General features: G+C 36.1%; 1 protein-coding gene across 7 annotated transcripts in view; it reads left to right on the top strand.

The window, feature by feature from the left end:
* The window catches only part of LTBP1 (latent transforming growth factor beta binding protein 1), a 203741-nt gene that overhangs the window by 110381 nt on the left and 76631 nt on the right, over positions 1 to 16729 (top strand). For 5 of the 7 annotated variants that reach the window (XM_072856615.1, XM_072856611.1, XM_072856612.1 and 2 more), the window contains 3 exons: positions 10745 to 10867; positions 12417 to 12584; positions 15813 to 16046. In XM_072856615.1, the coding sequence (XP_072712716.1) occupies positions 10745 to 10867; positions 12417 to 12584; positions 15813 to 16046 (525 nt within the window). The remainder of the gene's footprint in view (positions 1 to 10744; positions 10868 to 12416; positions 12585 to 15812; positions 16047 to 16729) is intronic. The other 2 variants (XM_072856613.1, XM_072856617.1) reach the window with 1 other exon arrangement.

A 16729-nucleotide genomic window follows, 5' to 3' on the forward strand; every position in this document is an offset into this window, starting at 1 on the left:
CCCTGCCTGCAGCTAAAAGAGATTGCCGTTTTCACCTAGATGTCATCCAACTTTCACTGCCTTTGAAAACTCAGGCCTAAAAGCCTAATTAACCTTTTGTTCTACATTGGTTTTGCAGTGAAAAGCCTCCTTAGTTTACAAAGCCTATATAGAATTAGTGTGATTAATAACCAGGTCCTGATTTTTTTCCTTTCAGGTGAGTGAACTAATGTAATGAAACATTCTTCTCTCTAATGCGTATGTAGGACAGCAAAGAACCATCTGTGGGTATGCTAATTCAAACAGTTTAGTGTAATTGCTATCAAGAAAGCTTTTCCCCCCTGAGTAATTATCTTTTCAATGGGATGATTTATTACATGTACACACATGGATGCCCTAAGGCTGTCATTAAAACCAAAATACAGCTTATCAGAGTTGCAACTTCTTTGTCAGAATCCACATGCAATGCTAATTTCTGGTTCCCTGTTTAGAATTATACTCTACTATTTCCTCTTTCTGCTAATGGTTTTCTTGGAAAACTGAAATAGAATGAAAAAAACAGCTGGTGAAAAGGTTGGATTCCTTTTTCAGGAAACTAACATATTGCCAATAGAGCACTTTAAAAATCTTATCTTGAAGAACTGGAAAAATACCTGAAAGCTTGTTTTTCAATGAAGTAAAAAATTGTGCATGGAAGTTCTTAAAAAGTCCCCATATGCTTAAAATTAAATGTATATGAGCTTGCAGAAAGTAGTACTTGTATGTTGATGGATCAAATTCTGTAATCATGTGCTCTGGGGACTTCAAGCTTTTTTCCCTTGGCTTCATCATGATTTAAAATAAATTTTGAAGGTATATTCTGCCCTCCTATGTTTGTCCCTAAAACCAGTAATAAATTTGTTTTCTCTGCATGATTTTATTACTTTTAAGTAATAAAAGAGCTTCGCTTCATAAGGAATGCTATTTAATGTTACTTAGCTACTAAGTTAACAGCCTTTTTTCAAAGAAGTTCTTTTATGATGATCATACTGAGAAATAAATATATCTCCAGAAACTGGGCTGGGTTGCTGTTTGGACATTGATTATGTGTTTGAAAAGTGTCGCTCTGCAAACTTGTGTTCCAGTAAATTCCATGCAGAAGCACAAAACGAGTTGGATTGATTTCTTCTGGTGCTACTCTGTTAGCTCCAAAGAAATCAGTGGGTCATTTCTTAGAATAAGCAACTATTTTTTCTGTCATTTAAAAAAAAATATATTGCAATAATTTCATTAGCAACCAAACCTTGTTGTTTGTTTCTTTTACCCCTTGTTCTCACTAATCAGGTTATTATTGAAACAATAAACTATAATGGGGGCAGTAAAATCTAGATATTATATTTTTCTTAGAACTGAGGATATTAATAGTGTTTAACAATATAGCTATAGCAGAAACAGTTGGAACAGTATTTTCAGTGGTGTTAGTAGGTACAGTTGTAATTGATTTTCATAAAAAGAATAAAAACTGATGCCTGCACATTGAGCCAATTTGGAGCTCATTCAGTCAGGTGGCACTCCCAGTGAAGCCTAGCATATACCTACCAGAGTAAGTCAAAGTTTCACAAATAAGACATAAATTATATATTCCAGTCTTTAATTTGCAGCATGAGATATTGTGCATATTAAAGCACTTCTGCATGAAAACATCTGCCAAGGCAGATGTTACTAAATAACATTTAGTGACTGACCACTAGATCATTTCTAATTAAGAAGTTGCCCAGTACAAATTCTAATTAGTGTATAATTGACCTGGAAGGCTCGCTTTGCTTAAATGTAGCAAAGTATCTTAAGTGTGTGCGGTTCTTATTGAAAGGCAAGTTGCTCGCTTTGCATCAAAAGGAGATAAACATTTTCCGTTCAGTTTTATTACTTAGTCATTGAAAAAAGTCAGTTTTTGAAAAGCATAGAAATCTGATTTCAGAGCTAAGTGCAGAAGTCCCCCTTCAGAAATTTACATGGTGCTTAGGCCTGGAATCAGCTGTGGGCTGCTGATGTTGAGATTGCTTGTGTCCTCCACCACCAGGTACTTGGGACAGAAGGGATGAGAAGGGATGCAGTACTTTCTAGCCGCAAGTTTATTCTGAATATTTCAGTGCAGCTACCAGGGCTGTGGTGGTCTGACTAGACTTTCTGCTTCTACAAGTTCCCTTTCTTGGTCCAATTTTCCTAAGAACCTTCTGGATATCATGACTGTCCTAGCTGGAGGCTGTTGCATATTTAGTTTTTGTGCCTTGTCATCTGTGTCATATGTTGTCTTTAAAAATTGTGACATTATAAGTTGTTTTCTTCTGTTTATGCATGTAATGTGACTTTGAGAATCTGAATTTGTCATTGTCTATTGAGACAGATTTATTCATGTTATGAAAAATCACCTACGAAATGTGTAAAATAGAAAACGCATTGTATACAAATGAGATCTATTGTTTCAAAAGAGGGATTATTGTTTTCATACTAAATCACTTCTCGGTACTCTTCAGCCTTGTTTATGAAAATTTTAAATGTCTTTTAGTTAGTTCAACGTAATAAAGTAAAAAAACAAACAAACAAAAAACAAAAAAACCCACCAAACCCTGATCCAATTTTGATAGTTGACACTATGATTTCAAAGTTATCGGTGCTCTTGAAATTTGACTGCATTCTTTACATGAATGGTAGCAATGATTTCTTTAAAAAAACAAATTAAAGACTATTTTTGTTTACATTTGCATTGTTCAAAATTCTTATAGTGACCCCTGACTTTTTTGAACTCAAACTGTTTTTCTTGAGCAAAAATATTTTTTTTTAAATTGAATAGATAGATTTAAATAACATACTGTCAGAAGATTGCAACTTTGACCAGAACACATTAATAAACAAGTACATTCAGTTCTAGAATTTTGTTTTTAAGTTAAATGTTTAAATGTGCTTAAATGCTCCAAGCTGTGATTATTTTGATGAGCATAAACTCATTGCATTAAGCATGGAGATGAAAGAATGAATTTCATTTTATAGGAATGTTTCAAATTCCAGTATGTCTGTGACCAAATATGGGCCTCACTTGCTATCTGAAAAGGGCAGAGAGTGGACTTGCTCCATGTGTCCAAATGAACTACAAGGCTGAAGGGAGAGAAGACAGCTTTACACCACCTTAGTGTTTCCTGCGATTCTGCATTAGGCCAGCTGGGCCTGGGTGGTCTGAAGAGCTGTTATAATGGCTAACACAGCCAAAACGCAGTGAACTTCTCTTCCTAAATACTCTTCCAGCTGCAGGCTGCCAAAGGGAAACACTACAGGACTGTTATTCTAACCATCAGCTTTTGTAGGTCGGTCTATCTCAGAACAGCTCTCTGCTAATCAACTAGTCCTTCTGCACCGCTTCACTTGGCTATAGCGGGCATCAAGCTCTTCAGGTCGTGTTGGCCTGTTAATGTGTAGAAGACTAGTAGGCTGTGAAGCATTTTCATATTTGCTTGCTAGTGGAATCTGAGTGAAGTATTTCACTAAATGAGCAAATTAAAGGAGGTTGCAGTAGCTTTATGGTGCATCCAGTAAATCACTCAGCATGTTTTACAGTAACCAAGCAAAAATACTCTTTCAGCAGTAAGTGACAGGTACAGATCTCGTTATAAGTAGGCACAAGAATTTTTTCTAGGACTGGATGTTTACACTTGGCATGGTTTGTTATCCTTGGGGAAAGGATACTCAGGCTACGTTATGGTGTCATTAATCCTGAATAAAGCTGAAATGATTCACTTCCTGAATGTGATTGAATTAGATGTGCCATTGCTCAAGGAAAGGTAGGAGAACATTGCATGTTTCCAGCTGAGAACCAAAGCAGTGTTGAACAGCAGCTAATGCAGCCCCAAAGACTGTTTTAATCTACTTTAAAAGCCATTACAGAATTGGACAATACAGGCAGAGCATGGGAAGATAATCCTTTCTGCAGCATGTCCTCCCCTTCAGCGCAGAGTTCTTCTATGCATCATCATACAGTGGAGAGAGAAAGAGATTCTATTACATTGTACCCTTCTGTACACAAATACCTATACGATAGCCAGAGGGAAACCTTCCATTAGGTGTACAAATGCTTTGTCACTTAAATTTAAGTACCTTAGAACAGAGTTTGATCCCATATCTAACTTTTCTCCTTTTAAAGTTTTGATTCATATACTTATTTTTCAGTCATCACAATTTCCCCAGTGTGCAATGCATGTAAGAGAGCCAAACAAGTAAATCAATACTTGAGTAAAAGAGCCCAACCCCCATAATATAGATTGAGATGTTGAAAAGCCAGTGGGGTTTTGGATCGTTAAGCAAGGAAGAACTGTTTAGAGAAAAGGAACAAATGAGGGTTGTTTTTCAGAAGTTTTCTTTTTTTTAATTTCTTCTGGACTATTTAATTCTTCCCTAAATCACAGTTATTAGAAGAAAATAGGTGGTTGTATTAACTGTTGCCTGTACTTAGACTTAATGAAATTTAATTTAGTATTGTGATATTCACCCCATGTAATTGGAAATGTGTGTATGTGGTCATGAGTAAAAACTGAGATCAGTTCTCTGATTGTTAACTATTTGTGGAACAAGATTCCGGTAAAGTGCTTTCAAAACACCGTTGTGTTTTGTGGTATTTCTAATGGGAAACTGTGAAGATTGCCTGAAGAAACCTTGGAAGATACTCTGGACAAAAATCCAAATAAAATTTGTTTGTGAACGTTTTTACAAAGCAAGGAGAAAAAGCCATGAGTAAAGTAAATTTTCATTTTAATACCTGAGTTATCCATTCATTTCCATCTTCTGTCTACTAACTAATGTACGTAAAGGTCTTTGAAGATGAAGTTGGTTTTGGACTTAGTAAAACTGTATATAATTATTATGGTTTATAACAAGTTCAGTGTTAGCATGTGCTTGTTTAAATGAATACCATCTTATGTTGTTCCCATCTTCCTCCTTTGCTTCTGCTTGGTTTGGGAGGGTTTTGTTTTGTTTTGTTTTTTTTAAGTCGTGAAGATTACTTTGTTCATAGTCACACTCTTCACATGAGCAGACAAGCATTCAGTTAGGAAATGGTTGTTTTAGCTTTTTTTTTTCCCCAGGAAATTCAGTGGCAGTGAGTCATTAACACATTGCATTTTCTGAGAGCAAGTTGACCTGACACCCGGTAGACCTATAAAAATCTGTGGGAAGGTATCAAACACTAACTGTTGTTAAGAGAGCCTGTTTTAAGTTCTCCTTAGTGGGGAAGATTGTGGGATAGATTAGCAGCGGTTTGGTTACAGCATCTGGATTGTTTGAAGCTGGGAGCACTGTGGTGGTTCTGGAGGAGACCGTGGTGGCTGACCTCACCATATATCAAGCTCTGTGCTTAGAAGAGGATATAGGAGGAGCTGAGACACAGCAGTCTCATCTGTACAGTACTGCAGCACCACTGTCAAGACCCTGATTATGGCAAAGCTTCTGTGCATTTGGATGAACTTGTGAGAGTGGAGTCACCAACAGGGCCTCTGGGATGGCACTGCCATCTCAACAGATCCAAAGTAAGGGTAAAGCTTTCATTTCTTGTCAAACTTTCATGGCGATGGACTACCAAATCTAGGAGCAGAGTGTGTCAAGGACCAGTTCCATGTATTTGGCACATATAATACTAAAGAGTAACAGCAAAGGGTCAGTCAGTCAGTGCAGAACGACAACGCTTCTTTCATGCCAGTGGGGTTAAACCAGTTTATTACCATTTAGAAGGGTCAAGTCATTCACATTGTCAAGCACCAACTATTACAAAATCAATGCTTTATTTAGCAGGTTTTTTTATAGATCATAAATAACAGCACCTACTGTGGGAGTTTGCTGTGGAGCCATGCAAGCTGCTGTGAGGAAAAGCTCCTTGCTTAACCTTTTTTTTCCTGTGTCACTAATGCAGAGGCTTTTTACCAGTGGAACTTCGTTACTCTGTTTTCCTTGGAAACTGAAAATTAATATTTAGTTGGTCTATAGAAAGCTTTATTTACATATGTATGGTTTACATATTTACATATGTATGGTAAGGGGTATAGCCCCTTAAAATATTTTCTCTGTGTAGATGAAGGTGTTTGATCAAATCACTCTACAAGCATGCCATCAGTTCATACTTCTGCACAACAAAAGATTATTCAGACAACTTTAAAGTAGCTTTTTCTCTGGTCTTTACAATGGAGCAAATTAATTCTCATTGCTATACTAATTTAAAACTGAAATATTTTTTATGTCCGTATACAAGAAATAGAGGGCTAAAAAGAAAAAAAAAAAGTCTGTTATTCTTGAATCAGATTTCTTTTCCAGCTGCTGGAACAAGTTGATTCCAGTGCAATTTGCACAGCTGGGCAGGCTGGCAGGTGGTAGGAAACATTTTGGGTAGGTGGCCTTTTACCATAGTCTGAAATAAAGTGAAGTAGATAGTAAATCTGGAAGGGTTTTGTTTGGTTTTTTTACTGAAAGTTGTTAAATAAACACTATTCTTACATGTATGTATGCTTCTTTTGAAAATGTGAAGGTTTTTTTAATCAACTTGTGGCTTGTTTCTGTTGAATCCCTAGATAGGCTTGTGTAATTCAGCACAGAGCAACAGCTTAGTAATTCTATTAGCTCATTGAGAAGACATGACTTGGAAAAGAGGTATTAATTAAGTTATGCTGAGGCATCAGAACATGCACAATAAAGTTAACTTTAAAAATTGGACAAATTTAGCAAGGGAAATATCCGTATCGGGAACTCTAGAAGGAACATTCATTGGTATATACATACATATAAGCTGGTACTTGGATGTAGCAGTGCCCATATTAAACAGCAATAACAGAGTACATGTGAATGGGGTGTTGTATTTTTAAATACTAGATGTACAAGAACAGTTCATCTGGGAAGATATTTAATACAGAGGCAGTAATGACAGCATCTGTGAATGTTTCCTGCAGAATAGTTTAATCATTTGGAAAGAAAGATAACTGTGTATTGATGAATTACAGGAAGATCCCATCTACCTGCAAATTAGCCACTTCAGTAAATAATGCCGTGAAACCTTCACTATTAGTAGGCAAAAGTCTAAAACGGGATTCTCCCAGTATCACCAAATGCATCTGATACATTCCTGTGCCAGTTTTTCTCAGCAGTGACATAAAATAAAGTTCAGATCTGTAAAAATGTGCATAATTTCTATATAGATGATATTTAAATTCAATTTACTTTAAAATTCATAATTATAGTTTCTCTGTATAAAGACTTAAATATAAGCTATGTTAAAAAAATTAATTTATAATCCAAATTGCACAGTTTTGCTACTAGGTATTCAAGATCACTCAGTTGAAGGCTGTAACCTGTAACTACAATTTGTTTAAGCGCAAAGCCAGATTTTGTACCCCCTTCTGCAGAACAGGATTTTTTTTCTTCTTTTCTCTGTAAATATATATATATGCATTTCAGTTCAGTAGCTAAGTTATTAAAAGTTGAAAAACTGCTTGAGAATTATAATAAGACACCATTTTTTCCTTCTACAACATACAGATATAGTTCTACAAACGTAAAAGATATGGTTCATTTGAGTAGTACAGATAATACTAGCATTGTGAATAAAATGATTCAAATTCAAGTTAGAAGGCGGGTTTCATAAATCTGTTTTTCCTCTTCTTATCTATCTGTGTCTTTGCAGGATTTTACTTTTTGTTTTTTACATGCCTGTATACTTTCAGTATTCAAATAATAAAATTTATTCATATAGAGATTTTTAACGTTCCTTAAAATGAAGCTTGATGCAAACAATGAGTAAAATCATTATCTAATAAATGAAAAATGCATCATTAATAATTTTCAACATTGAAAGTATGAATGCACTTATGTTAAGCTATGTAATTACTTACCTTGCTTAAAAAATGTAGAATGGTAGAAAAACATGTAGAATGGTAGAGTTACCCTCCTAGATAGGAAAGAAAGGTGCTAAATTTTTCATATTTATGACATATAAGCAAATAGCAATGTATTTTAATGGTTAACAAACAAGAGACTTTGTCTGTCTTTGAAAATAAGAACTATAAAATCAAAGTCATAATTAATATTATTTAAAATAAGTTGTCTTTTTCACTGATTTAAAATTTAAATGCTGTCTTCACTAGACAAAGCATTTCTGCTAATTCTACATGCATATATATTCCAGAAAAAGTGACAAGAAAAAGCGGTATGTTATTTATGTCCCCTGGGAGATATCTTCCATTTTTTTTCCCAGGAGTATAGGTTAATTTTCCTATAAATAAAAATGTATATTTAGAATTTGTAAAGGGAGAAAGTTGTTTAAAAATGTCTGGCTGTTACAATGTAGAAAGTGAGCAATTATTTTCACTATATGTACCAATGTCAACACCAACGAGTAACTAATATTAAACGATAAAAAGCAAAAGTCAGATTAGAATAAAAGATCACAGTCCTTGTTAAAAATATGTATTTTAATTTTTAATTCTTGATGTTTGATGTTATCTTCCATGTCTTAATTTCTCCTATGTTTTTCCTCTTCCTCCAAAATCTGTATGTGCTTTTTACATATATGTATGTGTATAATCTGTGTATTTGTGTAGTTGTGTTGAGGAATTTGATTTTGAAATGAACCCAGGTATCGAGATTTTTTTCTGTAGTCAGAGTAAAGCATACTGCCTTTTCCTCCAACTTGTTTCCGACGACAGAGTCAGCACTTCATTAAAGCAAGTAAAATTGTTCTATGGTTTAGTATTTGAGGACTGATCTGACAACGCAAACTGACAACAGGTAGAAAATTTGATAGTGGATTCTTGAGTGGATGTCTTCAATCATATTTTGAGATTTCACAGCAAAAGAAAGAGCCTAGTCTGACTAAGCAGCTGAAGAAACTGTCTAAAAATTTTTGAGTGCATCAGAACAAGTCTAGCTTAGTAAATATTCTGTAGTAGTGCAATCCTTAAATAAGATACTCCTGTGCTTATACGGGGTATCTTCCTGCTCAAAGATTGGATGGGTCAAAAGGTAGACTGCTGTAGGAGACTATTTCGGCAGGTTTTTGTGCTCTTTTCTTATACCATTCTCCTTTTTAAATAGTCCACTTCCTCTGAGGTCAGAAAGTCATGTCATCTGGGAATTTCACTTGAAAAATCCTTTAAGGCACAGCTGATCCTTTGTAATTCATGTGGTTTCCATCACATTTCATCCAAAGTTCTAGGATATAAATTATCACTTTTTGTCACGTGTGGCTAAGTGCATAGAGGTGAAGTTGATCCAGGTGGTGTCAAGATACTAGATGGGTATAGCATTGGAAGAGCTGAGGGATAAGCTCAACACTGAATATTTGGGAAAAATTGCAGCTGACATGGCAGCTGCTACAGTCTGCTGTACTGTGAGCTTAAGTCTTGCACTCCTATGTAGTGGGACAGGTAGCCAAACTTGGGGAGAAAAATGAAGAAGGTAGGAACGTGGAAGTTTCTTTCTGTAGGTTTCCAAAAGCAAACTCCAGCATATCTGTTAAATTTTACATATTCAACTTCTTACCCTCATTGATTGTGTTGAATGAGGCAGCAACATACAATGAAGCCAAATAAAATGGTGAAAGTTTTATAAAAACTAGGAGGAAAGGTAATAAATATTACATATTTTAGATAAAATGTTCACTAATACCTGATTTCCAAGGCACTAGCTGGAATATCTGACTTCCACTTGAAGCTTGTTTACCTAGCAAGGTAGGCATTTTTTCCGAACTTAGGGATAGGAAGGGAAAGTCTTACGTAGAAATAATGCATGTAAACATCTTGAAGTAGGTCTCTTTCAATGTGCTGTCTCTATTTTTCTGAAAGAGGAGACATGACAATTTATGACAGAGACAATTACAGGTTAGGGTTTTGGGGTTTTTAAAATTATTATTATTTTAAGGTTTTGATTATCAGTGCAAGCTATGTTGTTACTGTCTCCTGAAATAAAATCCTAGTTTGGCATACTTAGTTACAGATGATATCCAGATGATTGTCAGACAGGTCCTGTTCTGAGAGTAAGTGAATTATAGATACAACCCCAAGTGTGATAAAGGCCTGAGGCCCAGTGCTTGGGGTGTGGGAGAATAATTCAGTGAGACCCTGAAAGGGACATTGATGCAGGTAGCCTCATAACAGCAAACTTTATCAAAGCAGTTGTTAATTATTACAAAGTTGTGTTCCCACGGATGCAATCCTTTTTGCCCCACATCATGTGTGTTCTGTGCTTCCTGAAGCATATTCTTGCTATTAAGATGGTAAGCTCTTTAAGACTAGAGATGGTATTTTTGCATTGTGCTTCTTCCAGCACAATGAACCTTCAAGCACTACCGACTACAAATACAAATAAAAACTGTATTAAATGTGTCAAGCAATAACATTCCATCCTGTACAAAATATACTACATTGCTTAAAACTTGCCTCCGTGAATGTTCTTGTGAATTGTGTTTGACTGCGCAAGCAATCAGCTAGTCAGGAAAAGAGGGGTTGATAAGCCAGTCAAAGTGTATTTGGTTTTTAATTCAGAGTACTTGAGAATGATGTATAAATGTAATTGGTTTTCTGTTATGTTCTCAGCAATGTTTTAAAAGGTTATAAATCAAATGTTGTCACTATGGGGAAAAAGCATTGATTGGAGTGTTAACTCATAACAGTTCTCCTGCACATAGTTTAAAAAAGATAACTTCTGAAGAAAGAAGAATATTAATACATGTTTCAGTATATGATTATTTTCAATTTTCCCACAGATATCAATGAGTGTCAGTTACAGGGAGTATGCCCTAATGGTGAGTGCTTGAATACCATGGGCAGCTATAGATGTACCTGCAAAATGGGATTTGTGCCAGATCCTACCCTCTCAAGATGCATACGTAAGTAATAGTGTAATCAATGTACCAAAACAGATACTTAGTTGCACTTCAGATGAGGATTTATTTGACTGGCCCCAACTCTTCTAAGCTACCCCGTCTTTTTTGCTGTCCCTGCCTCCTCTTCTCAGCTTATTCAATTTATTTAGTCAGTCTTAGCGCTCATGCCTCTTTTCTGTCTCTTTGTCCTGGAAGCCCTGGTCTCTACCAGTGGCTGTCCAGGATCCTTGTCATCTTTTCCTGGTTTTCTTGTCACAAAACTTTTGAGGCCACATCCAGCCTCCTCATACACTCAGCCTTTCTCACCAGCCTGGAGTTCTCCTTCCCACAATTTTTTTTTTTCCCCCCGCTCTCTGCTGGTTCCCCAGCTGAAATCATCTTTGTGTCCTGCCCTTGCCTTGTCCACCTCTGCAGCTTTGACCTGGGTAGTTTCCATTACTAAACATTCAGCCCAGGATGATCTTTGGCACATTTTCCTTCTGATTAAGAAGGATTAAAAATTAAGAAATAATTAGGAGAAATAAAAAGTTGTGAACAGCATGAATGCAAATATTTTCCTCTGTTAATCAGCTTTTAGTTGGTTTGGGATCAACTACCTCTGCAAGAAGAAAAGAAGGCATAAAGAACAACTAAATTTCTCACTTCAAGATTTTGGGAAGAATATTTACAAGTGAAAAATACCTCATTTCCTAAGCTCCTTATCTGAGCTGTCTTTAGATTTATAAAATATAGTCTAGAGCTGTAGGTGAATTCTTTCATTTTTTCAGCATAATTATCTTATGCTACTAGTTAATGACACTCAATTACTGAGAAAGTTTTTCAGCATTTTGAAGAATTTCTTATCACTTCAGTTTAACACCAGAAAAGAGGAGTTGGTTTTCATTTTTGCTTTTACATGTCATGTTGAAAATCAGATAGTCTTTGTATCTTTTGAGTTAAATGAACATATTACCCAGAGCTGTTAACTGTATGTGAATGTAGATGCATAAATTAGAAAGCTGGATGGATCTTAGCTTCCTGTTACCTCATAGTAGTCATAGCTTATGGCCTTTGGCTCTTGCACATTAAAACTAAGCGTAACAAAATGTAAATATATAATTGTGTCTTTTATTTTAAAAAAGTGTATGATACTTAATCCTTTTGCACTCTTATTTATATAGCCTACTTAGAGCTGAATGTTCCAGTGGCTATGTAGCTTGACACAACTGTATATTGCTATTACTTTAGTCTTCAACAGTTGGACTTGCGTAGAAGCGAGAGCTGCTTCTGACTCTTCATTGTGGCAGCATGGCAACTGCTGGTTTGGAAATTTTTTTTTTTTCTTTAAAAATACTTTTTATCCTTGGTCTAGGATGAATTGGAATTCAGGGGTGTTTGATGCAAAATAAGAATTTTCTTTTATGTCGTGATTATGGCTTGAGATAGGTGTTTGAAATAAAACTTGTGCAGATGGTAATATTAATCCACTTAACTGGTGTTGGAAATCTAGTGGTGTTTCTCTGTTTTGCTTTTCATGTGAACAGTACCATCCTCTCTTCCACTTTCATTGCAGCTGATAATCCCATAGTTGCTGAAGAGAAAGGACCCTGCTACCGGTTTGTTAGTGCAGGAAAGCAATGTATGCATCCTCTTTCCGTTCAGCTCAGCAAGCAGCTTTGCTGTTGCAGTGTTGGCAAAGCCTGGGGCCCGCACTGTGAGAAGTGTCCGCTTCCAGGAACAGGTAAGAACTGTCCGTTAAAAATACAAGCTCTTGCCCACACCCTGTGTTTGTTATGCATGCTTTAAAAAAATAAAAATATCCAAGAATTGATTTTAAACAAGAAGTGTCCATCAGTGAATTATGACAGTTCTCTACATGCTAGTAGAATAATCACATACAGTAGTTTTGTTCATAGGGATTTGTGATTAAAACAAAGGAATTGATATGTTGTGATAGAATTCCAGATTAACAATATTTGCATCTCAGAATATGTCCTTGAACTTTGATTCTCTATCACATGAAGATAAATTCATTGTGCATTATATTCTGATTATAGATACAGACAAATTAACCCAAAATCTAATTAATACTCTTCAGTTGTTAGAGGCACCAGTGAAAGGATGGTAGCTTTTGAGAATTAGATTACAGAACTACATGTGTTGTAGTTTACATTACAGTTAGTGGGATATGTATGGGAGTATTTCTGCTTTCTAACCTTTCTTCCTGTCTTTACCATCCATTTTGAGGAATGTGCTAAGTATGGATTTGCCTTCTTAACAATGATCTGGTAGTTAAACATTTCATGCCACTTTTCACTTAATTCCTTCCTTGATACATAAAGCTCACTTGTATTATCAGTGTTCACTTGGAGTCCTGATGGTTTTTAAATATATAAGGACTTGGAAAATACCAGCTTGGTTGGTCACCACCCTCATTTAGGCTGCTCATAGATTAAGATACCACATATTATAGGTACTGATCGCTGCTTCCAAGTACCTTCTATTCCTCAATTTTGCTTAAAACTTAAATGACTAAAGTTGGAGTCTTTAGTGAAAATCAGTTGAATGTTATTTTTTGTCCAAATGTATGGTCAAATTAATCTTTTTTAAAAGTATCATTGCTTATTGTAAGATACATGATGTACAGCCTGTTCAGTATTTTAGCACAGGTATTTGTAATGGTAATCCGCTGTTCTTACTGAAGTTGCTGCTGCAGATGTCACTGTTATGACACGGGTCATGTATTTCTCTGGAGTATTTCATAAAGATCTAGATTTTTCAAAACTGGTAGCTGCTTTAGGAAATCTGCAGCTAGCATCAGAGACATGATGAGAGCAGCAGATTCCTTACTTTTTTAAGTTGGGCTTACAGAAATGGAAGTGACCAACATTTTTTAGCATTTCAATTGATTTTTAAAGCCATTGGTTCCTGCGTGACTATTGGGTTGCTAGATCACTGGTTAGGATTTTAAAAGCCTAGTTCACTTTCAGATAAATAATATTTCTATGGCTTTTTAATGGAGAAAAAATACATTCTCATGAGATGACTTCCAATTTAAATGCAGGTGCTTTACATCTATGAGAATATTGCATGAGGCTTTATGCTCAGTTGTGTGTATTCTGGAGCAGAGAATATATCTCTTTGCAAAGTTGACTGCTCTCTAGTCATAAAAAGTACATCATGGAATATTATGTGGAATTGGTTATTTCAGTGATTTTTCTTAGTGAAAAGACTTCAGAGAGAAAATATGCAAGTAGAAAATTCTGATGAGCTGTGTGGGAAACACTTTTCCCATTTCATGACAACTTTCATGATTTAAAAACATGTTCCTTTCTATAACAGGTTAAATTCATAATATTTCAGAGTTTTCTATGAAAAATATGTGAAAGTGGGATACTCCCGAATGGGGTAATGTATTTACTGCAGCATCCCATGTTACTTTAAGAGTCATTGAATTAAAAAGTCATGATCTCACTCTCTGATAGCTTTTAAAATATTTGTATAAAGTAGACCAGCTTCAAAAGAGAGACTGAGAGAGGCCAGCTTTGTATACCCAGGTGTTGAGAGCACTTATCAGAGCTGTGGTAGAATAAGGCTCACAGTTCTATTCTGCATTTGAGAGAATATGACCTGAAACAAGATTTCCTACATCCTGAGTATGCATCTGAAGGGACAGGCATCAAATTTTCTCTGTCTTCCTCCTTTGACCAGAATTCCCACCCTCAATTGGGTATTTTTGTGACAAGTTTTGATATTAGCATTTCCCAACAAAAAGTATTTCATCATTCTGAATCCACTCAATTTAATAATTTTGACCCTTCATCTTTTCTATTACTAAGACAACACCAGAACACAGTATGCAATTAATGCATACTGCAATTTAATGTATAATTTAATGAATTAATCTGTGGACTACCTATAGCTAGTATTTTGTGGTTTTATTTTAGATGCTAATTCATTTTAAACCCCTGATGTGTTCAAAGCAGAATTTGTGAACTTACCAATGCCCCACTCAGCACATCTCTTAAGAAGCTGTAAGAAATCACATCAGGCACATGGGAGACTAAATCTTTGGTGTTTCATCCCAACATAGCTTTACCTAGAGCAATGAGGACAATGAAGCACTGCCCCCTCAAGACTCCTGAAGGTCTCCCTGTCCCTTACACAGGAGCATAGCTATTATCTGTGATGGGGAGGAAGGCTGACCTGTATTTCTTTTTCATTCTAGTCTTCCACTAGGACTGCAAAACCTGATGTTCATGTAGAGCAGCTGCAGAGATCAGAGCAGGTGCTGCTGCCTGACTTTCATTACCTTTTTCTGTAGCAGCTTTATAAATGAGATTATTTCCCCTCTCTTCCAGTGGTGATTTGGCTTTTTATGATCCCCATCTTGTTTTTATCCAGCCCACTGAGGTCAGTGGAAAGACTTATTCAGTTCAGTGGAATTTGGATCAGAGCTGGTATGAGACCTCTGATAGAGTCAAATGGGATCCTGTGAATGAATGTTGTTACGGGTTGATATTCTTCTGCTCCTCTAGTACAGGGTGGTGAGCTTTTTTCCTTTGGTTTTGGCAAAAAGAGAATGACAGAAATAGTGATCTTCATTCCTTATGCAATGTAGATGATGATGATGACAATTTGCATATTTAAATTCATATTTGGAAAGGCTATACTGTTTGAAGGCGATTAGTACAAAAAATTATCTTGATATAATGATAGATTAAACATAACTGAAGAAAATGGTAAACTGGAGTGGAAACCTCCTGGGAATAACAGCCAGAACATGCTTTTGGAAGAATGCTCAGTCATATTAGCATGCAATGCATAGCTTGTCTTTAAGTATTTTTTTGTAAAAATGTATATACAGTATGAGATTAAATTTATTAGTGGTAGTCATTATATTTTCCACTATGTCAACATATTGCACTTTTAGTCTCCTAAAAGGAATATTTTCCCATCCCAAATCTAGCTGCTTTTAAGGAAATCTGCCCTGGTGGAATGGGTTATACGGTTTCTGGCCCTCACAGAAACAAGCTATATCATCACCCTGCAGTTAGAGTACAGCCACCTGTCATTGGCAAGACCCCGATTACTCAACCTGTTGCTAAAGGTACTTCTCCTCCACCTCTCCCAGCAAAGGAAGAGCCAGTGGAGGCACTGACCTTCTCACAGAAAAGTGAGACTGAGATGGCTGTGCAAGAAGGTGAGAGTGGGAAAATTTAGTCTTTCTATATTTCTATGCATGTGTCTTCAATGGTATGTTTCTTTGTGGAGTAGCTGCATATAGTGAAGGACAAAGAGGCATCACTTCCCACAGCAGAGTGTTCCATGTCGTGGAGTGTATTGTGTTACATGATTTACTTCTGAAATTTTATGTATAGCTTCTACCAGATGCTGAGAACACCATGGAGAGAGAGAGACTGCTTTAATTTTATTAATCTTTATGATAAGAAATAGTAAATATTTGGTTTAAGTCTTTTATAAAGTTATTTATAATCTCTAACATATAACAAAGGACTCAACTCAGGCTTTGATTTACTAGTATTTGGGGTGGCAGAAGCTAAGGGGTTTTCATCATCTTGCTTCTATGTACTCCTGTAGATTGGCACCACCTGATATGGGCATGCATGCTGTTCATGTGGTCTGCTCTCACCCACGCAGCTGTGCACTCCCTCAGCATGACCATGTTGGATCAGCTCCTCTCTGCTGGGCTGTTTAACAATTAGTTGACTCCTCTAAGAGATTTTTCTCAGAGTTTGTTTTCTGCAAGCTCCTGTAAGAACTTGTAGCAGCCGAAATTTTCCTGAGCCTAAAACAAATGCAGAAGCAAAGAAATGCTGAAAGCAGCACTATTATAAATACATTGCCAGCAAATCTGGCAAGAAC

This window comes from Ciconia boyciana, chromosome 3 (assembly GCF_034638445.1).
Source record: "Ciconia boyciana chromosome 3, ASM3463844v1, whole genome shotgun sequence".
In the NCBI taxonomy this organism is placed as follows: Eukaryota; Metazoa; Chordata; class Aves; order Ciconiiformes; family Ciconiidae; genus Ciconia; species Ciconia boyciana.